General features: G+C 53.8%; 1 protein-coding gene across 1 annotated transcript; it reads left to right on the top strand.

The window, feature by feature from the left end:
- The first annotated feature begins 991 nt into the window (after positions 1-991).
- STK35 (serine/threonine kinase 35) lies at positions 992-14,766 on the top strand. The gene is made up of 3 exons (XM_031589207.2): positions 992-1,460; positions 4,930-5,677; positions 11,713-14,766. The coding sequence occupies exons 1-2, from the start codon at positions 1,007-1,009 to the stop codon at positions 5,640-5,642; spliced, it is 1,167 nt and encodes a 388-aa protein (XP_031445067.2). The 5' UTR covers positions 992-1,006; the 3' UTR covers positions 5,643-5,677; positions 11,713-14,766.
- The last annotated feature ends 6,569 nt before the right edge of the window (positions 14,767-21,335 follow it).

Genomic DNA, 21,335 nt, shown 5'->3' with positions numbered 1-21,335 from the left:
GGAAAGGGGCGATGACAGCCGCAGGAACAGCGGCTGCGGACGGAGGGCGGCAGTGAGCGGCGTTCGGGGCAGCCTCGTGCTGAGCTGCCGTCGGCCGCACGCTGAGCCCCAGACAGCAGGCTGGGACAGGAGGGACGGCCTCCTATCGCCTGCCGGAGGTGAAGGGCTTCCAAAGCGAACGGAGCTCGAAGCACACGCAGGAGCTGCCCACGCTGGGTGCGTGCAGCCCGCAGAGCCACCGCACGGTTCCCATCCGTGCATTTCGAGGGGATGACGGGGCGGGGGGTGCGGTGTGCGGCGGAAAGGGCTCAGGGGGAACCTCACCGCTCCCCGAAAGGAGGCGGGAGCGGCTTCTGCCCCCAATGGTTGGGGCAGGGGAGGGGCGGGTCGGGCATTAGGAGAAATTTCTCCTCGGGAAGAGCGGTGCTGCGCTGGCACAGATTGCCCGGGGGGTGCGTGGGGTTGGGTCACCATCCCCGCAGGCGTTCCAGAACGCGGAGATGCGGCGGTATAGAGCGGGACGGGCCGACCGCGCACAGCCGCTCCATCCCCACCGTTACATAACGCCACGAACCCCGCCGGGGCGGAGCGCTCCCCACGGCCGCAGTGTTTACAGCCGCGCGGCGCGCACCAACCCGCGGGGGGGCACCGGGCCGGACCCGCGCCGCGCTCACCGCCCTCCGCGCCGAGGAGCCCCGCAGGCGGCACACGCAGCCGCGCCCGCCCCTACGGCCCCGCCGGCCCCGCGCCTCCGCCGCCGTTCCCCCCCCGCGGGATGCGCCCCGCCCCGCCCCGCGCCGCGCTCCCCCCCCGGCAGCGCGGTGGTACGGCCCGGCGCGCCGCGATTGGCCGAGCGCTTAAAGGGGCCGGCAGGGCGCGCTTTTCCGCCCTCCGATGCGGCGGCGCGTGCCCCCTCGCCCGCTCGGCGCTGCCCGGCGCGGCGCTCCGCGGGGCCAGGCGGGCGAGGGGGGGGGGGCGCGAGCGGGGCTCCCCCCGCGGCGCTGCCATGGAAACGGCGGACGGCGGCCGCCGAGGGACACAAAGAGCGGCGCGGCGGCGGCGGGCTGCGCGGCGCGGCCCCATGGCGGCGGCGGTGGTGGTGGCGGAGGAAGAGGAGGAGGCTGCGGCGGCGGGCCCGGGGCCGGGCGGTAGCGGCGCGGGGGCCCCTCGGTACCGCCTGCTGGCCGAGATCGGCCGCGGGGCGTACGGCGTGGTGTACGAGGCGGTGTCGAGCCGCAGCGGAGCTCGGTTGGCGGTGAAGAGGATCCGTTGCGACGCCCCCGAGAACGTGGAGCTGGCGCTGGCCGAGTTCTGGGCGCTGACCAGCCTGAGGCGGCAGCACCCCAACGTGGTGCGCTTCGAGGAGTGCGTGCTGCAGCGGCACGGCCTGGGGCAGCGCATGAGCCACGGCAACAAGCGCAGCCAGCTCTACCTGCGGCTGGTGGAGACCTCCCTCAAAGGTACCGCCCCGCCCCGGCTCCCTCCTGCCTCGGCTTTCACACCCCGGGTCCGTCCCTGTGCCCCCCTCTCTTCGGGGTTCCCTTCTGCCGCGGTTCCTATAGGCTGCTGGGCTCCCCCGGTGTCCTCTCCTGGCCTTCCAGCTCTGGAGACCCCCCACTCCATGGGTGCTCTCATTGTATCCCCTTTCTTTCGCTCCCCCTCTTTGTCATCCCATTGCTTAAATCCCTCCTGCCCTCAAGCAGCCCTTCCCCTCTCCCCCCGCTTTTCCCCAGTCAGCCCCCATCTTGCTCAGCTCTTCTCTGTTTCTTTTACTTCACAACTTTTTCCCCCACTCAGCCCTGCATTGCCTGCACTGTGCTGTGTCTCCTGACCCCATTCTCTCCCTCCCTCTGCTGCTCTCAGGGACCCCTCTCCTCCTGCTTTCCCCCTCTGCAGCCCTCCAACCTTATGTTCCCACTGTCACCTCCTGGCTCGGGCACATCCCTCTGTGCCTCCATCACACCCCCATTTCTGCTGCTCTGCCCACTGCCACAGCCCTGTGCATGCCCTCAGCCCTCCCCTGTGCAGCCCCACCTCCTCCAAGCACCCTGAGGCTGTGACCCCACTTCTGTGGTGCCCTCTGTGTTCCCATGGCTCTGACACCTTTGGGACCGTTCTCTGTGCTCTACCATCCCTGTTTCTCCACCATTCTGCTGTATAGGGACGGCTGCCACCTTCTCCTGGGTCCCCTTGGCAGCATCACGCGGCTGCTGGGGTCACCTCCTGCCACCACCAATGACTGTGATGGTGACATCTCCAAAGTGCTCCCTCCCTCTGCTCCTTTGGCTGCTGTCAGGCCTAGCTCTGCCAACATGTAGTGAAGAAGTGGAAAAATACTGGAGCCCCATCTCCTGGGTGCTCCCAGTGCCTCTCCAGATTCCTGTGCCCCTTGGGGGCTTGGTGTCCTCGGTGTGGACATTGTGGAAGGCTGCAGAGCTGCCCTCTGAGCAGATCCACAGCTCCCAAACCCTTGAGAACGTGTCTGGACCTGTGTGTGTCCCCACATGGCCCTGATCCTGGCTTCTTTTCACTCCTCACATTCACATCCAAGGCAGTGTCCCCAAAAAGGGCACTACCCTATTCCTTATGCACCCCTGTGGGGTGGGTGCCTGCCCACTGCATGGAGAGCTCCTTGTGGTTGGGGTCCCTTGCCCCACTTAGCCAGCATGCCTCAGGGAAAGCTTCTGGGGGGCTGTCAGTGCTCCCCACCCATCTGCAGGCAGGTGGAGAGCCCTCTATTCCTTGGAGAATTACCTCCCCTGCTGCTGGGAGAGCTTTGCTTGCCTCAGTCCCACTTCAGCTTCTCCCTCTTCGTGCCTGCCTTCCAAACTGCATTATCTGCCTGTCCCAGGCAGGGGCAGAGGCTTTGCTCACCACCTTCCCCATCTTTGGGTTTGATACCATACTGATAAATATTATTACAGCAGAGCCAGGAGAGTCCCTGAGCTGTGCATGTTCCCCTCTTGCCTGCAGCACTCCTGGCCGAGGCAGCAGTGGGCACGTGGCCGTGCAGCCGTGCCATTCTGCACGACCGCAGCGTGGCTATTTACAGGCTGCACAGATGCTGTGCCAAGGCGCCCGGCTCAGGGTGTGGGGGGGATTAATCTGAGGCTCTTTCTACATCAGGAGCGTAACTGTCGGGATACCAGGCTATGCCAGGTTGCAGCTACAGTGCTCAGTCATCATCTCCATCGTGTTAAATTGATTATGCCACGTCTCATTTGGGGCAGAATGCAAAAAGGCAGCGCAGTGTGCTGAGCCTCGAGGAGAGGTATGGACTTGAGCAATGTGCTCAGTGCCCTGATGTGTGCACACCTCCAGGTCTTGTGCATGGCTCTGTGTACTGTTAGCTGCTCCTGACACACAGCAGTGATGGGCAGAGCTGTTTTGTTCAGTGAGCAGAGCTGGGGCTGTGCTTCATGGCACGTCGCCCATGGGTCCAGGTGCCTGGCTTTGTGCTGCTGGCTCCCTTCTCTCCAGTACAGCATCTTTGCACAGTGGGAGTTAGAGGTTCTATGCAGCACTGGGGAGTGGGAGCCTGGTTCTGCTGGCATTAGGTTGTTCCCATTGATGCTAAGCAAATTAGCAAGCTGCTAATGAGCTCCCAGGACAGGCTGCAGGGTGGTGGCTGTGGGGATGGAGGGATGCACACTTGGTGACGGAGCTCTGGGCTCTTGTCTGTATCCCTTCAGCTCTTGGCAGCTTGTCTTGCTAAACTCTCATCTTTAAGAAGTGACTTGCCAGCTCTTTATGTTTAAAGCTGTTTGTTTTGAAGGCAGGAAGATGATTTAACAACTCAAACACTTTCACATTATAGAAAGAAAATGAGGAAATATTACTCTTGGCTTCAACCTCTCCCAGCAGTGCTCCACCCAAAGTGAAGTGCACGGTGCTCACAGCTACTGCTGGGTCAGCGGCGTCCTCCCTGTGCCTGCAGAGGTGTGGGGCCGCATCTTGAATCTGAGCCTTTGTTATGCTGAGCCCAAACCTCGGCATGTCACAGCCAGCGGGTCTTTGCTGCTTTCCCCCTGGGATGGGGCTGCTGGGAAATGCTGTCTCCTCCCACCTGCGTGCTGTGCTGTGATGCTCCCAGCTCTGTGCACATGGCACTGCTGTGGTTCCTCGTGCTGCTGGCTGACAGGAGCTCCCTGACCCCCTTGTGCTCAGCATTTTGCAGACCCCAGGTGGGAGCTGTTGCCTCCCTTCTCCCCCCCACATCCCAGCCCTGCTGAGGGCAGGGAGGTGCAGCCAAATCTTTGTGTTGTGCAGGATTTCATTTCCATAGCAGTAGCCATGGATACAGACTGTTTGTGCAAATAACCAGTATTCCCACCCACACCAATCGCTGACCACTGTGGATGCCAGAGAGCCTGGGGCTCAGTGGTGCTGGTAGTGCTTGGCTCTACCTGCTGCTGGGAGTTTGCTTTCCCAGATGGTCTGCAGGCCTTTGCTAAGAGAGAAAAAAATAACGTGGTAAAGTAGGTGGAGTTCTTTAAGTGGTTTCCAAACACTCAGACTTGCCTGTGCTTTGCTGACTGTGGTAGAGGCAGTTGGATCCATCAGCATGGCTGAGATTGCACTTAAACATAGTTGGCTACTTGAGCTTCCAGTTTGTTCTCTTTGAAGACCTGTTGGTGTTTCACTAGAGCTGTAGGAAAGTGGCAGAGCTCTCTCAGCACAAACACAGTGCTTAAGCAGCATGCATCTGGCCTGAGAGCAGCTGCAGGACTCTGGCCCTGGCAGTGTTAGGTGTGTGGGTGACTCCACTGCTTCCCTGGGCAGCCAGTCCCAGTGCATCTCGTTCCTAAAACCTTTACTATCTGCATAAAGCAGCCTCGTGTCTTGCCCTTGTTCTGAGTTAGTGTGGACACCTTCCAACGTGCCTGTCAGAACTCACTCTTTGGTTTTTCTTTGTTCTATTTTGGTAAGGTGAGAGGATCCTGGGCTACGCGGAGGAGCCTTGCTACCTCTGGTTCGTCATGGAGTTCTGTGAGGGGGGGGACCTCAACCAGTACGTGCTCTCACGACGGCCCGACCCTGCGACCAACAGGAGCTTCATGCTGCAGCTCACCAGTGCCATCGCCTTCCTGCACAAGAACCACATCGTCCATCGGGACCTGAAGCCAGACAACATCCTGATCACAGAGAAGTCCGGCACCCCGGTTCTCAAGGTGGCTGACTTTGGGCTCAGCAAGGTCTGTGCTGGTCTGACAGCTCGAGGCAAGAAAGGTGGCCACGAGAACAAAAATGTGAATGTGAACAAGTACTGGCTGTCTTCGGCTTGTGGCTCTGATTTCTATATGGCCCCTGAGGTCTGGGAGGGGCACTACACTGCCAAGGCTGACATCTTCGCCCTCGGTATCATCATCTGGGCCATGATTGAGAGGCTCACCTTCATTGATGCTGAGACCAAGAGGGAGCTGCTGGGGACTTACATCAAGCAGGGGACTGAGATTGTGCCCGTTGGGGAAGCGCTGCTAGAAAACCCAAAGATGGAGCTGCACATCCCTCAGAAACGCAGGACTTCCATGTCTGAGGGGATCAAGCAGCTCCTGAAAGACATGTTGGCTGCTAACCCGCAGGATCGACCTGATGCCTTTGAGCTTGAAACCAGAATGGACCAGGTTACATGTGCTGCTTAAATTCAGGGCAGAGCACTACTGTGCTTTGCAGCTGGGTAAGTGATTGGTAGTTTTTATATTATTCTGTCTGCTGTCCAGCCTGTTAATACACTTTGTAGTGACACAATGGAGTCCTTTATGTTCCCAGAGCTATTTCTATAGTGACTCATCAGAGCTCTGTTTCTGAGTGGTGGTTTTTTTCCCACCTATTCTGTTGCAGCAGTACAGTAGAGGTGAGGAGTAGATGAGCAGCTGCATGTCCTGGTGCTGCCCAAAGCCCAGGCATAGCTCTGCTCCTTGGGTCCGGGCTGGGGAAGCACGTTGAACACCCCGACATCAGCTTTGGGTGTGTTGGTCCCTTCCAGAGGCAGGGAAGGAGCTGCTCCTTCTGTCTCTTCCATGTGCTGTGATTTCAGCAAAGCTATGAGAGCTCTTGCCTCTCAAACATGGTGCTCCTTCCCCACTGATATTAGGGCAGGGCAGCTCAGGTCTTGGCTGGCCTGCTGGGGAGGCACTGAGCTGAGTGGCAGGTGGGTTCTGGCACAGACAAGACTGTTTTCCTTGCTTTCATTTGCAAAGCATGTGCATCCATCTCATTTCATTTCATTTCCTTGCTAAAGGCAGGACTTCAGTGCCAAGCACAGTTGCATAAACCCAGTGGGATGCTTTGGTGTTTAACATCCGAGCTGAGACCTGAGTCTGCTCAGGAAGGAAGCTTACAGAACATCTGTGCTCAGATGGAGCTTAGTTCATGCAGTGTCCCCCCCCTTTTTCCCCCAGGCTCAGGTCCTAAATAGTCCTGAACTTGGCTTCTTCTGCATCCTGGTCCTTAGTGGGGGTCTGGAAGGACACCCACGGATGTGGGATAGCTGGCTGTCACTCAGCAGTGACACCAAAGGAATGAGCAGTGCTGCCTTTATGGTAAAGCTGTCTGTAAACAAGAGCTGTTACTATGGGATTCTCCTGGCCAAACACTTCAATGAAACTGAAAAATGACAGATTACATGGTGAGGCAGATATCTTTCCAGCCCTGGTCTTTCACAGGCTGCTTCAGAGCTGGACGGTGCTACTCCCTGATTCTTACTACCAGAAACCAAACAGATCCTTCTGGATCAAAGTGAACCACAGATGCAAGAGGGCAAAGAGAGCCAGAACTGCTGCTGCCATTGGCAAACACCCAGCTGTCAGCCTTGTGGTCAAATGGCTGCGAACCATCTACTGCCACTGCAGGGTGCAGTGGGGAGGGAGGGGGCACTTTGGCAGGTGTTGCTCCAAATTCTCCTTGCTGCTCATCTGAGTGTTCCCAAGCTCATGGGGGATGATGTGCCATCCGTGCAGAGTCTGCACGCACAGCTTTGTGGTGTGCCACATAGGTTCTGTGCTGCCTCCAGCTTCTCTTGGTGGTCCTCTGCCTGGGACTGCTGCACTCCAGCAGCCAGTATGGACTGTGCCTTTAGGGGATGGGCTGCTGGGGCTTATCCAACTCCTGGCACCCTTACTTTCTATAGGAAGTGCTGGATGTATCCCCCAAAGTGAACCCCAAAGAAACAGGAATACAGAAATGGGAAGCCCCTTTGGTAGGTTTGGTGTCATCCCTGCTGGTTTGTCCAGATTGTCCATAAGCTACCTCCTTTGCTCTCCTAGCACAAAATGCACTAAATCCCTCAAAATTTCCACTGCAAGTAATTGATGTGATGTGACAGAGTCTGCCAGGGGCTGGGGTTTGGTGCTGGTCCTGGTGTGAACATGGGGTGGGGATTAGAGCAGGGCTGTGACCTGTAGGAATGCAAGCGCTTCAGGCATGAAGAAGTCCTGGGTGCAGAGCAGGGCACCCCACCTTGCACCCTGGGGCGAGGGATGAGGCTATTAGCAGGGCAGGGATGTGCCTGCTCAGAGCTGTGGCTGTGCAGTGAGGGTCAGGCTTTGCTGCTGCCATCTGCGATCACTCGCCTGCTGACATGATGCTGCTGAGTTATGCAACCAGCCTGTGCCCTCCGGGGAAAATTCATCCTGCGCATATCTGCAGAATAGTACATGCAGGGATAACAAACATGGAGGGGACAGTCCTACCCTGGGGCTGTTTGCATAAAACCCAGCTGCCTTCTCAGCCCCCCTCCATCCGTCCGCCATGAGCTGCCACCGATTGTCTGGGGGTGACGCAGCTGCAGTGGAGATGCTGTGCTTACATAAGGCAGCGTGGCCCAGATAGGAGCCTGGCACTGGCCGTATGCTCCCTGCAAACCCACAGCCGTGCACTGTGCAGCAAGGAGCATTCCTCTGGTGTGCTTTTGTAGGGCAGTGGAATTGTCTGTGTGCTTTTCCTATAGGGCTCCGTAATGCATCGTGTATGCGGATGTTCAAACCAGCCTACCTCTGGCTACTGTGGGGCTTTCATTTAATGCAAAGCTTAAGTCGGAAGCTTGAGAAGCTTAAAATGGGATTTAGGGCAGGGCCTGAATTCTGCTCTCAGGTAATTTAAGTTGACCAGGAAACTGAAGTAACCTCTCCCTGCTTAGTTTGGGCATTGCGTGCAGTGCAGGGCTGTGCAGCGAGGTTCCCTTCCCAACAGCCTCAGCCTCTGTGCAGACCTGGCCCACATGGTGACCTGGAAAACTGTAACCTTGATCCTGGAAATCAGATTTTCACCTCTTCTGATTGTGCTTCAGTCCTGCTGCGGATGCTGCACAGACCTGCTGCTCACTGTGCCTCTTATTCTGTTATCTTGCAAAACAGAAGGATTTGGTGTCAGCTCCCAGCCAGCACTGTGCTTCTGCCCTTGCTTTCAGCTGAGCCTGGGGTGAGATGAGCTTATCACAGCCTGCACCCCGAGGCAGCAGCGTGTCCTGCAGAGGTGGGTGGCATTCCCTGGGCATAACATTTTCTTTTCTGAGTGTTGCTTCCCCATCTCTTGCAGTATGGGTTTATCCAAAGCCTGGGTTTGCTGTTCCCACAAATGTGCCTTTTGGGCAAAGGGTCAAATGCCTTTCTTACACATCAGTGGTTGGGTTGTGCTGAGTACCTGCTGATAGTCTCCTGATTGCCATGTGACAGCCCAGTCCTGACTGCAGCAAAAGCAGTATTTCACCCCTCCTTACTGATACGGGAAGGCTCCCTGTAAACTCGAAAGCAGCTGGATCTGGAGTTGTTTTGCTGTGCCTTGCTGCCTTTCCTCCCCAGGGACCTCCATTCACCCATCAGCAGTTGGAGCTCAGACACAGGTGCAGTCCCCTCCTTTCTGGGTTGGTTTCTTGCAGCTCTGCCCTCATCTCCTCTTCCCCTGGTCCCTTTGTGGGTGTCAATGTCTATGCCCTTCATTCTCATAGCTGCCTTCCCAGGCAGTGTTTGTGCAGGATGCATTGGGCACTCATTAGCCAAGCTCATAGATCCGTAAGTGCATAGAATGTCCTGAATTGGAAAAGACCCCTGAAGATCATGCAACACCTGGCTCCACACAGCACACCCAAGAAGTTGTTGAGGTGTGTGGTGCAATGGGAGTCTGTGTGCTGCTCACTAATCTTGAGCAGAGAAAGCAGGGGATTACAAAGGGAGCAAGGGGCAGCATCACCCACTACCACAATTTGACATGTAAGAAAATATGTACTTTTAATTTCTGTAAGGTGCCAAACTGCAGTGGTTTTGTTTGTTGTGGAAAGCAGCTTGTTCTGTAAATCATACTCTAGTAAAATAGGTGTGATTTTAGGGATAGAAGGCAGGAATCTGAATGCAGAGTGATTTGGGCTGGGCAGAGGTGCTGCCCTCAGCTGCCCTGCTTTGCCCTATGTTCTGACACATTCTGGTGTCAGCTGAAAGTAACTGCTGGCATTTGCCTTGTTCTGTTTGCATCTGCAAAATCATAGAAATAATAGTGCAGCAGGGCTGATACTGAGCAAGCTCATCTGTGCAGTGGCACCTCTCTCTGATGAGCACATCTGCACAGACACCTGAGCTCTGTCAGTAAACAGCTGACCTGTAGGAATCCACCTCTGAAGGGCAGGGATTTGTGCACATCAGAAATGGCTCTGGTTGTGAGCTGCCAGGGAGAAGGCTGCTGTTCTTGGGTAGGTTGTATCTGGTAGGGCATCAGTAAAAGTGCCCTGATGCTGCTGGAAGGGACCTCATCAGCACGTCAGGGAAATGTGTTTGGCATGGTTTTCAGTCGTGGCATGGACAGAGCAAGCCATAAGGTGATGACAGCAAGGTCAGTTCCTCTTGGCTGTAGCAGCAGCTGCAGCACCTCTGGGCCACCCTGCAGGGCAGCAACATCCTTCAGGCAGTGTCACATCCATCTGGAGAGGAGCAGAGCCCTGGGCAGGGCTGGATGGCTGCACCTCTGGCAATGTGTGGAGGAACTTTGGTGTTGTGAGTCCCACATCCTTTCAGGGAAGGCTCTGGGATTGGCTTGAAGGGAGCTGCCAAGGAGCCCTGCACATGTGTTTGTGGAAGGACATGGGTACAGTGGGCTCTCAGCCCTCCTCCCTTGCAACCTGCATCCCCACACAGGGCTGGAAAATGTGAGTACAAGGAGCTGCCAGCTTATGTCTTCATGCCTTGGTGAGACCCTCTGCTACCCTGAGGACCACGTTTTCATCTCCATCTGCCGTAAGCTGCACGTTAGTGTCATCCTCATCAGTGCTGCGTGAGGGCTGTGGGCTGCTGGTTCGTGTTCTGCTGATGCTGAGTGAACATTCGAGCTGATTAAAACTGGAAGTGGCGTCAGCAGGGGTATTAAAAGCTCTTGAACAAGCCCAGAAACAACGTGCGTCAATGCAGCGAGCTTGGAAGCAGTCAGACCAGGATCTTCCTTGAACTGCTCCAGGGAGGCATGAATAGCAATAGCACAGCCCTACTTGCTGATGGAGCTGCACCACAGGAGGAATCTTCCGGACAATTCTTCACTCTGTTGCTCCTGCCCTGGTGTCCCAGTGCTTCCCACAAGACACAGAACAGCTTCTTTCTGATCCCAGCTGAGTGCAGGCAGCCCTGGCCTCTTCCTTTAAAAGTGGATTCTGCAGGCGTGGATTTCTTTAATGAGATTTCCTGGGACTAAGGGATTTGAATCATTTGCTGGGTAGTGGCCATGACACAATTTGTCCATGGAGCTGGGGTGACATGGTTGTGCTCCCAGCACTGTGAAGGGGAAACCAAATTCCCCATTTTCTCCATAGTCTCCAGAACTGAAGTTTGGGGGAAAATTCAACTGTTGTTAGTTAGGGGAAAACTATGTCAATAAGCAGCATGCTGCCTTAGGCTTGAAGGTTTGTGCATTGTTTAACCAGGAGAAAAAAAGCTTCTGTGCAGAGCTGAGCTCTGCCTTCCCTGAGTGTAGTGCAGGGTTGCCCCTCCTGCCCCAAAATCCAGGCTCTGAGCATCCTCAGGGGCTGCACGGGGTGTACCACTGCTCTCGGTTGCATTCAAGTGGATTTTAGCAGCCTCTTGCAGAGCACTCAAGAGCCTGAGCTGCTGCTGACGCACAGGATGAGAGGTTCAGTGCGACCCCAAAGTCATGGTGTGTTCTGTCTTTCTGCTGCGCTCACATACAGGTCCTTAAGGACAGGGCCATCACAGACAGTGCTGGGGCTTTACTTTGCAGCCCATTCCTTTAGTTAAAATTTGCTTAAAAAATCATAGAATACCGAGTTGGAAGGGAGCCACAAGGATTGTAGAATTGCTTGAGTTGGAATTGACCCTTAAAGGCCATCTGGTCCAACCCCATGCAGTGCACAGGGACACCCACAGCTCCATCAGTGCTCGCAGCCCCCCAGTCTGACCAGAGTGCCTGCAGGGATAAGGCACCCACCTCCTCTCTAGGCAGCCTGTGTTATTGCTTCACTGCCCTTATCGTAAAGAACAACTTCCTAATAGTGAACCTAAGTATCCCTGCTATGTGTGGAGAGTTCCCCAATTCCCAATTCAGTGATTGATTGCATCTTCTCCCAGTGCACAGCATCTCCTAACTGAAGAACTAACATCCTACAGGCAGTATAATTAATTAATTAAAGGAGGCTAAGGGGAGCAAAGTCTTGCTGCAGAAACTGGGACAAAACCATGCGCATATCTGATCTCTGTTTCTCCTTTCTTGTTTTTCCTGCAGGTTTATTTACCAGGGACCCATCATCTCTATTACGTGCAACGAGGGGCGGCGAAGATAAGGGAATGTGACAATACAAAAGATCCTTGGTCTTCAGGATCTCTGGCAATGTGAAATGTTTGGGTGTTTGTTTTGTTGGTGAGCAGTGTTTTGGGGGCACAGAGGGGCTGCAGGGGCGCAGGCTGGGCACTGTCGTGCTCCAGACTATTGAATGAGATCCAGAGCACAGAGCTGCCCTGCCCAGCCCTCCCCATGTCCCCCTGCTCTGCAGTTGGGCTTAATAGGAGTTAATAGACAGCTGTGGTCTGCTGCCAAACAGGATTGCTGAGCTCAGCCAGGCACAGGTTGGGATTTAAAGCTATTGTTTCCACCTAGGAAATGGGTTTGCAGCTGGAATGCATTGCTTTAGAGGTGAATCTTACAGAGCGTGTGTTGCAAGCAGTAGAATGTCTTCAATGCCAGGCAGCTTCTGGGTAGGTGCATGCTGCCTGCACTAGAAACAGCTGGTAGGTATAGAGTAGCATAAGTTGGAAAGGCACTGGGGAGTCAGCACTGCCCTGCAAGGGGCAGACCTTTGTCTCCCTAATCTGGGTGTTACTAGTGATGTTTGTTAGGGGCACGGAGCTCAGGGGCAGTGTGTGGTACACTTTGTGTACAAGAGAAAAGGAAAACAATCCACTACTCTGAGCCATTTGATGCCAAACTTCAGTTGTGAGGAATGGTGCTTGGGAGAGGAGGTTTGGCCTCAGTGGCTCGTGGGCTGGATTCTGGCCTGCTGTAAAACACTTCTTCCTTCTAGGTAACTGTCTCAATAAAGTAAAAGGCTGGTTGGAGTCGCTTGGTTGTAGTCAATACAGCTCAGGTAAGGAGACTGGAACCTCAGGCCGATCAGTTAACACTCAGTCTCTTTGCCTGTATTGTAGCAACACTAACACTCTGGGCTGTGCTGCTTGTCTTCAGACATTGCTCACTGTAAATGCAGTGTACAGCACCACCTCTTTTTCAACCTCTGGGGCCTGGACAAGCTAAAATGCTCCCTGCTGAGCTGACAGTGTCAGCATCAGTCTGGGAGGGTAGCATCACTGCCACTGTTCAGCCCCCACGGCACCAGGGCTCAGGCAGAAGAGGGTCCCTTGGATCCCAATGTCCCCACAGCTGTTGGCATTGCCCCTACCCTGGGCAGGGTTAGATGGCCCCACTCATGCCTAGCATTGCCCCAAGGGCCGTGGTGAGCTGAGAACTGATCTCTCTTGTTCACAGTACAGTGTTAGTGCCCTACTCCAAACCTTTGTGCTTCCACCCAGTAGAGCTTTTGTTGCTTATTGACTGTTGCAACCCATCCATGGCATGAACTGGTGCATGCAGAAGGCTCTACTACCCCCACCCCATCCTGCTCATGGTTTACTCTTCTGGAAGGGCCCCTTGCTGGGAGAAGTGAGCTTCCCAGCAGGAGGTCTGCATGCAGGACATGGAGGTGGGAGGTGAGCACTGGGGAAGTACCCCCTTCTGGCCCATTGCAGGTTTGGGCCATCTTCAAACCACACGTCTTCACCTCAGCTTTTGCATTTCAGATGTGTTTGTAAAGCAGCTTGATGTTAGCGAGCTAGACCGTAGTGCCTTACTTAGGAGTTAGCAAACACTTCCGAGGACAAGCCCTAGGCTGCCAGCCTTTGGCCAACGTGGATGTTTCCCTGTTAATTTGCCCTTTTCAAAGCATTTCTCCCTGATGATTTTGCTGCTGTTTGCGCTCGATTTCCTGGACTGTAGATGAAGCTGCCTTGTGTTTACAGCTCCTAGCACCTCTCCTCCAATTGCTTTAGCCCAGACCAAACTTGTTCTGTGGAATGAGGTGGCAGCATCGGGTGTCTCTCCCCACCTGGAACTGTTGAGCATCTTCTGCAGGCTGAACCCTGCAGAGGGAGTTTTTGGCATTGGGCTGCATCGCTGGGAATGTTCAAGCTTAGGATATCAACTCCAAGGCTGGGACCAGGGCAACTCCATCTCCTGGCTGGAGCAAAGCATCCAGGTATGGAGGGGGTTGCTGTTATGGGGGGGATCTGAGTGCCCTCCTGCTGCCCTTTGGGCTTTGTGGGGTCCGAGCTGAGCCCAGCGCTGGGGGTGATTGTATGAAACTGTTTACTTCTGACTGCTGTTTACAAGAGGGAGGAGGGTTGGGGGGTGGGGTGGGGAACAAGCCAAGCCTCAGGAGGATTGGGGAACACATTATCTGCACCAGCCTGCAGCAGGGCTGGCTGTCAGCACCATGTGGGTGTGCTGGACTCTGCAGGCAGCATCAGTCTGTGGAGTGGAGAGCAGAGGGGTTAGGTGAGCTCCCCTGTGCTGCTGTGTTTGAGGCTTAATGGTGCTAGTGCCAGATAAGAGTTACCCTTGTGGTCTTCCTTTACTCCTCAGGACCCAGCTCCTTCACATATCAGAGGCTCCCAGAGCCTTCCTGGAGCAATAAGATTTTAAACAAGCATTTACCATCGTTGTGGAAATCCTCCATTGTGTGCGTCGTATGTCTCCTCTGTATGCAGTACTGAGGCTGGGTTTAAGCCTGCTGATTGCCATGGGAGGAACACGAGCTGCATGCTCCATGCTGCAGTGTGACAGTGCCACGTCCCACCTGTGGGGCACAGGGACACCCGCTCCTCATTGAGGGCAGAAGGCTTAAACCCAGACTCCAAAGTAAAGTTAATAATACTTGGTAAATGAAGCTGTATTACTTCCCTTTTTTTTTTTCTTGCACATAAGCTGGTGATCTAGGACCTATGTGTGAACAACTTTATATAAATATTTTTTGTACTTGGTTTACTTGGGTTGGTATGAGACCTTCTATTTAAGTTTTGAACACTGTGGATACCCTGATGTGTATGAGTGGCAGAGGCTTTGTAAATTAAGAGACGTTTGTGTGAATAAAGCTGTTTGATGGGGTTGAAAAGCCACACCATTTGAAACTGAGTTCTGTGCATTTGTTCCCAGCTGTGCTGTTGGCAACATGTTTGTATGGGCAGGACTCCCCACACAGCTGGAGGGGGTTACATCCACCAGGGTTGGACTTGAAGAGCCAAAAAGCATGAGCAGCCCAGCCTGCCACCAACAAGGAAAATACCCCACAGAGCTGACACTTCAGTAGCTACAAAACGCTGCCTGTCCTTGCACAGATGCTCTAGATGCACAAGCCAAAACTAAACCTTCACAGCACCTGGAGCCCCCATGCCACCACTGGCATCCACAATAGGAAGAGCTCAGTGAGGATGAGCTGTGACAACAAGAAGCCCTCCTTCACGCAGGGAAAGGCAGCCAGTGATGTCGTGAGTGCCAAGACATGAGGCCACCCCTGAACAAGCAAAGGGACACAGTGTCCTGGGACACGGGGCCATGCTATGCCCTTGCGTGACAGCTCCCCTTGTCCAGCCATCACCACTGTGCTGCATAATTGCTGCCAACAAACACCAAAGTGGATGCTTCCAGCCCCATGGGGCTGGCTGGTCCCAGCTGCTGCAGTGTTAACAGGCAAGTGCTGGGAGCAAGCTGCGTTCCTTCCAGGTGTCCCAGGCACCAGGTGGGGAACCCTGGGGCTGAAGGGCATAGTCTGTGGGTGACACACACAGTGAGGGCAGCTCTGGTGTTCAGAGCCCCAGTCCCATCCTGGAGCAACATTCCTGCAGGGGGGGGGAAGAGGCTGGAGGAGCTGCAGGAGCTCTGGGCTGGCTGCAAGCAGTGGTAATGCAGCACAAGTGGGTCATCTGCTTACGTGAAAGCACACGCACAGCAAAGCCCAGCTCTTCTGTACCAGGAACACAAGTCCTTGTTGGAAAACAGCTGCTACAGCTGTGCCCCTGAGTGCAGCCCTCAAGAAGTCCTGCTTTCTTACATTTCCTAGAACAGTTTGTCAAAACCAGAAACCTATCTGTGTAACAAGGCAATCACCAGTGCAGCTGCCCCCTCACACAGGAAGGTGTCAGCCCATTTCCCACTAGTAGAGCACATGCATGGATGGACCACTGGTCCCTTGGTGCTTCCCAGCCTCCTTGGAGCAACATAAGGGTTTGCAGCAGAAAATACTTGCTGCTAGAATTTCCCCATTTTAAGCCACTCTGGTTAGGGGTTGATGGCAAAATGTGTTTCACTTCTGGGAAGGTAGCAGCCCCCATGACAAGCTGTCCTCCAATGCCCTCAACAACACGGTGTTGTTAGCTTGATCCCTGCAAATGTGGTGATGGAGCTCGGGGTTGGAAGCCAGGTCAGCTGGCACATGTGCCACCACACTGCACTGAAGGTGCGGGAACAGGTGACCATGCAGCCGACAGGCAAAAAGCTTTTAAACATCATTAGCAGAAAGAGCTTGGTGTCAGTCACAAGGAGAAACATTTCACTCTAGATTTGCTCTCTGGAGACCTATTTCATATGCAAAGAGGGCTGCTAAACTCCACAAAGACACTTCAGTTACTTGAAAGCTGAAAAAAAAAAAAATATATACCCCAACAACTCCTGGCCCTTCATCAGCCAGGCACGTGCACCTGCAAGAGCTGCACATGGCAAAGCCACAGGCAGGAGGAAGGCAGCAGAGCCAGGGCAAGATAGGCATCAAAGAGAAAACCAATGGCCACTGTGGTCAGCACAGCCCCAAGGCCACCGGAAAGACCGAACATCAGCAGCCGCGAGATGCTGCCGTCACCACTGCGTGACTCCTCTCCCTGGAGCCGCTGTGACACACGTGGTGGAAACATTTTCAAGAGCCTGCACTCCACAGAGGCTCCAGCACTTGTAGAGCAGGAGCGTGAAGTCACTCGGTGCAAAGCACAAGTCCATATTTCTCTCAAGATCTCTCGAGCTTTCCAGGCAGTGAGCACTTCAGTCGTCCACGCTGGACCACTCCGGTCCCGTGGGTGGGAGGAGAGCAAAGCTCACGCTGCAGCATAGGACATCCATCTCGCCTCATCCCTGTGCTGATGAATAGCTGTTCTACCCAGTGTCAGGCTGCAGCAAGTAGAGGATGAACAGCCTAACGCTGCACAAGCCCACACACTGCATTTAGCTGGGGGATGACTCAGACGGGGCTCTTCATGCTGGAAGAGGTGACGATGACACGAGGGCATGCTGGTGAGTGTGGGCTCTGCTGCCCATGCCATATTGCTGCAGGAGGACAGCAGTGGGTCCTTGGCTCAGGGATGGGGCAGCTCTGGTGCTCTGCCATTACCTCCCCACTGTGGATGGTGTTGGGGTGTCACTCATTAAATAACCCCTGCCCCATTGCCCACAGCATTGTAACACTTCTCCAGCACAGCCACTCCATCCTTTCTCATGCAGAAATCTCTCTCAACAGCCCTAGGGATGCTGGGGTACCCAGGGCATCAAAGCAGGCAAGAAGCATCACCCAAACCACCCCAAAATGAAACCACAGCTTCAGAAAAGAAAGATAGCCAAGGCAGAAAAACAGATCTATTTTTGCCTGGCATCCACCCAAACACACACTGGTGGGGCTGCACGGGGGGGGGGGCTTTGCATACAATGCAGGTGGGTATCAGCTCCTCTAACAAAAGACCCTCATCCCCAGCTTGTTTCCTGGCAGAACTAATGGCCTGTGCTCCTCTGGGAATCGAGCACTTGCAAAGAGATGTGTTGGGAGGCAGCAGCAAGGGAACGAATTAAGATGTTATTTCCTCTGTCAGAGATGAGATCTTTAAACAAGCCTTTCAGCCAAGAACTTCAGTATTTTTTTTTTTTCTTAAGGTTTTGCATGGGAATCTTGTTCTCCAGAATTGCATCCGCCTCCAGCCCCACTTAGAGCTGCCAAAGCCTGTGCTTCCCTGGGGACCAGCCTGCGAGCAGCAGAGATGGATGAGTTGACTTCACCTCCGCCCTCCTGCCGCCAAAGCCAGGGCTTTGCAGCCTTCCCCAGCCCTGTGGATGAGCCTTGGGTACACAGCTGTGCTCTGAGCACCTCTACATGCTTCTGCATCCCTGTGCCCAGTGCAGGTTGATGTGCCAGCCTCAGGCAGGTGATAATAAGCAGGACAGAGGCTGCAGCTCTGTGCTGAAGGTGCTGTGCTCTGTGCCAGTCCTTGCTCCCTGTTCTGCATCCGAGCATGCGTGACCTCTTTAGGAGGTTTTCATGGAAAAAGGGGGCACGCATGCTTCTCTGCTTGCATAAGCCTGCCAGTAACAGCCAGCTTGTGGGATCTGGGACACGACAGCCTGCCTTCAGCTTGTGCTCAAGGACATCTGTTTCACAAGGCGCCGCACGGTCCAAGGATACCCAAATGGGCTTTTGATGAGCTTTCAGTCAGATAACTTGAGCTCCCACAACCCCACTTCATCTTCCTGAGATGCATCATCTGCAAACCCACCTCCACTGCAGCCTGCAGCTCAGAGGATCTCTCACACCCACCAAAGTGTCTGAGATCTTACATCAATGTCACCACCAGGGAGAGGAGGGTCTGTGGCCCCGGGACTCCCCTTAGTGCCAAGATCTGCCCAGCCACCAAGGGGTAAATGAGGAAACCAGAGCTGACAGACAAAGGCTTCCTTACCTGATGGAGTCCCAGGTACTCAGCCCTGCCCATTGCAGATCTCCTGGCTGAGCACTGAGCCAGGGTTGGACCACAAAGGATTTTTACCCCCAAAGCAGCCTTCAACCCCACACACATCTCAGCAAGCAGCTCTCCCAGCTCAGCACAGCCCATGACTGGTAGCCTCCTCCCAGAGCATTATTAGTAGGTGCAATGAGTTAGAGATAATTGCTGCTTAATTGCAATTAACTCCTTCCTGGTCTGATCCAGCTGGAGCTCTTCATCTCAGAAAAGCCATTCTCCCAATGGATCCCTTAGAAAACTTACCTCCCTCTTCCTTCTCAAAGCGAGCCCTCTGAATCACATCCTGATGAGCAAATTGAGTTCACTGGTGTGTGGTTTAGATTTTGGAGATATAATCTATCCAGAACGTGTAATTTATTTCAGGTGTATGAGGCACTAGTGAAACTGGGAGCAAGCAGTGAGTAAATCAATCACACCCTGAGATCCAGGGAGCTGAAGAAGCCCGGTGCAGACAGGCAGCTCCTGTGGGGTCAGCCAGATATGAGATACAAGGGATACAGGGACACAGCCAGGAGGCCTGGAGGAGGTGGTGACACTGGGAATCCTTCCAACAGTGCTGCCAGCAATGGATGCAGGAAAGTGGCAGAGCAGGAGCAGACCTCTGTTTCCAGGGCCACACTGCAGCTGGTGCTGCCCAAAGAGCTGCTCCAAACCTGTGTCTGCTGCCAGCAGCCCTGGGGTCCACCTTCACCCAGGAGACCTGACCACCCCTGCACAAAGCAGAGAGGAAGAACCACGCACTTGCCAGTGACAAAGTCCATCACCCTCCCTGCTCCTCTTTGCAGCAGATTACTATTTCATAATGCAATAGATGTGAAATATGAAGACAGAAATTGCCAGCGACTTTTAATTTGGATTCTGCCAATTTCTCTGTTCCAGCTATTGATTTTCCATAAAGATGAATTCCAGCTTCCAGGTCTCTCTGACAGGCACTATCTGGGTGTTTTGTTTGCTCCGAGGGTGGAAATACATGTTTTATTAAGTGTCAGAACTCGCTAATGAGAAGAGGGAGGAAAATCAATTGTCTGCTTATATCTTGATCTTAAAGACTAACAAGTTCTCTATTTTGATGCTGTAGTCAGGAGGACAGGGCAGAATGACAAATGGTAAACAGCAGCTGTCAGCTTCTCAGCAGTGGCAGCTCAGCTGATGAGAGGGGAGGGAGAGGAGTATATGAAGTTTGATGGCTTCAAACACATTTTGTATTAATTCAGAGAAACTCGGGGAACTGTAAAAAATCCTATAGTTGAATCGATCTCTGATGTAAAAATACTGAAAATATTGGAGACTGCAAGCAGGTTTATGCTCATGTTCCTAAAATCAAGACAGAAACTTGGCCAGCTGTTTAGGATAGAGGTAACCAAAGGAATTTCATTTCTCCATTCTAATTTGAGATGAAGATTCTCACTTATGATGGTGAGAATCGCAAGCAAGCTCGGTGCAGAAGTCTCAGCAACAAATCCACTTTCAATCTCACATCATACTGTGCTCATGGAAGGCATTCAGATGGCATCCTACCCTTACCAAAATGAAGAGTAACATGGCTAAGCCAAGGACTCCACCTTTGCTGTTTTAAAAACCCAGAACACGAGGAAAGAGCTCCAGTTCCCAGCACGCTTTGTGACAGGTCTGGGATCTATGACACGAACATCTCAGCACATCCATTTCTTGCAGGAACTTGGTATGCTTATTACCAAATAGTGATCTCTGTTAACCTCCTTCAAGCAAGGATATCAACTTTCTTTCACTTGTATTTGTTATCTTCCTCATCTGTTACAGAATCACACCTGACAATTGTATAGTTAATCTCTTGGCAGCTGTGAAATGAAACAGTAAGCTCAGGCTGCCAGGAGAAGATGCATTGATTTCTTAAAATGACAGATCACCTCCTTGCTCGATGCTCAAGCAGAAGCTCAGGGACAGTGTTATGGATCTTGGCTATCATTCAATTAAAAAAGCTTAGCAAAGATGCACCAGCTAAGCGTCCAAGACAGCATTAAGGCTAAGCTCCAACCCAAAGACTTAATCGCAGGGAGTATGAAAGCACCTTCAGACCCAGAAAGTCTGTCTAGCTTGCTGATGGCAGCCCCGGTCGTGGTGCAGAGCTTATTGCTGTGAACCAGACGAGCCTGCCTCTCCTCTGCAATAAAACAGAACAGACTGGCCGGTCTGGTCCCTCAGCACAGCAGAACAGGAAAATCCCTTCCTTCCCAAATGGAAGCTTGCTTCACTTAATGGAGCAGTCACTTCCCAGGGTACAGAGAGACAGCTCAGGGCTCCCCAGGATGGAACCAGCTTTTCTGCTCAGTGCTGTATGCCCTACACCCTGGTCTGAGGGTGCTGCGCAGACAGTGATGACCTGCAATAGCTGTTTCATCCCTGTCTGCAGGGATCCCTGGCTTAGGGCTGTGTCACCGTGGTTTGCTGCTGAAGTCAGGGCTCTGTGAACCAAGCCTTAAACCGGCCCGCAGTGAGGCGGCTCTGTCAGGCTCTATGGACTTGGAGATAGGGATGGTAAAGCACTGCAGCCGCTGCCTAGCTTCATGCAGCAGAGGTGAAGCAAGCAGTGAGAATGCTTTACACAGGGAATCAAAGCTTTGGAAATTGTCTTTTGGATATTGCAATAACCACAAACCCTGGACTCCTCAGAGCATCGGCTTAGTGCTCCCATAGCCCACAGCCAGGGCACAAAACGGGAGGTAAAACAAAATAGGTTTTGGAGGAGGAGGGAGCTACCCTCGCACTCCTGCTCATCCCTTTGGAGCTCTCTAGGAATCCACACTGGCAGCCCAGGGCTCCTTGGCACAGCTCTTGGCCGTGCTGAGGACAGAGGATGCTTGTGAACAGGCAAAAGCCAGTCCCTCAGCCCCAGGACAGCCAGCACCCAGCTCAGGAAGGCAGTCTGAGACAGCACTATCAGCACGCACACACACCTCACTGGTTAATCAGGGAGAGACACCCAGCCCCAACCACAGACCTGCCCCAGGCCTCAGCCCTCATACAGCACAATGCGCTGCCATGGTAACG

The sequence above is a fragment of the Phasianus colchicus genome, chromosome 17 (assembly GCF_987193195.1).
Source record: "Phasianus colchicus chromosome 17, bPhaCol1.hap1.1, whole genome shotgun sequence".
In the NCBI taxonomy this organism is placed as follows: domain Eukaryota; kingdom Metazoa; phylum Chordata; class Aves; order Galliformes; family Phasianidae; genus Phasianus; species Phasianus colchicus.
Note: the sequence above shows the minus strand (reverse complement) of the source record. Positions and strands in the feature narration are given on the sequence as shown.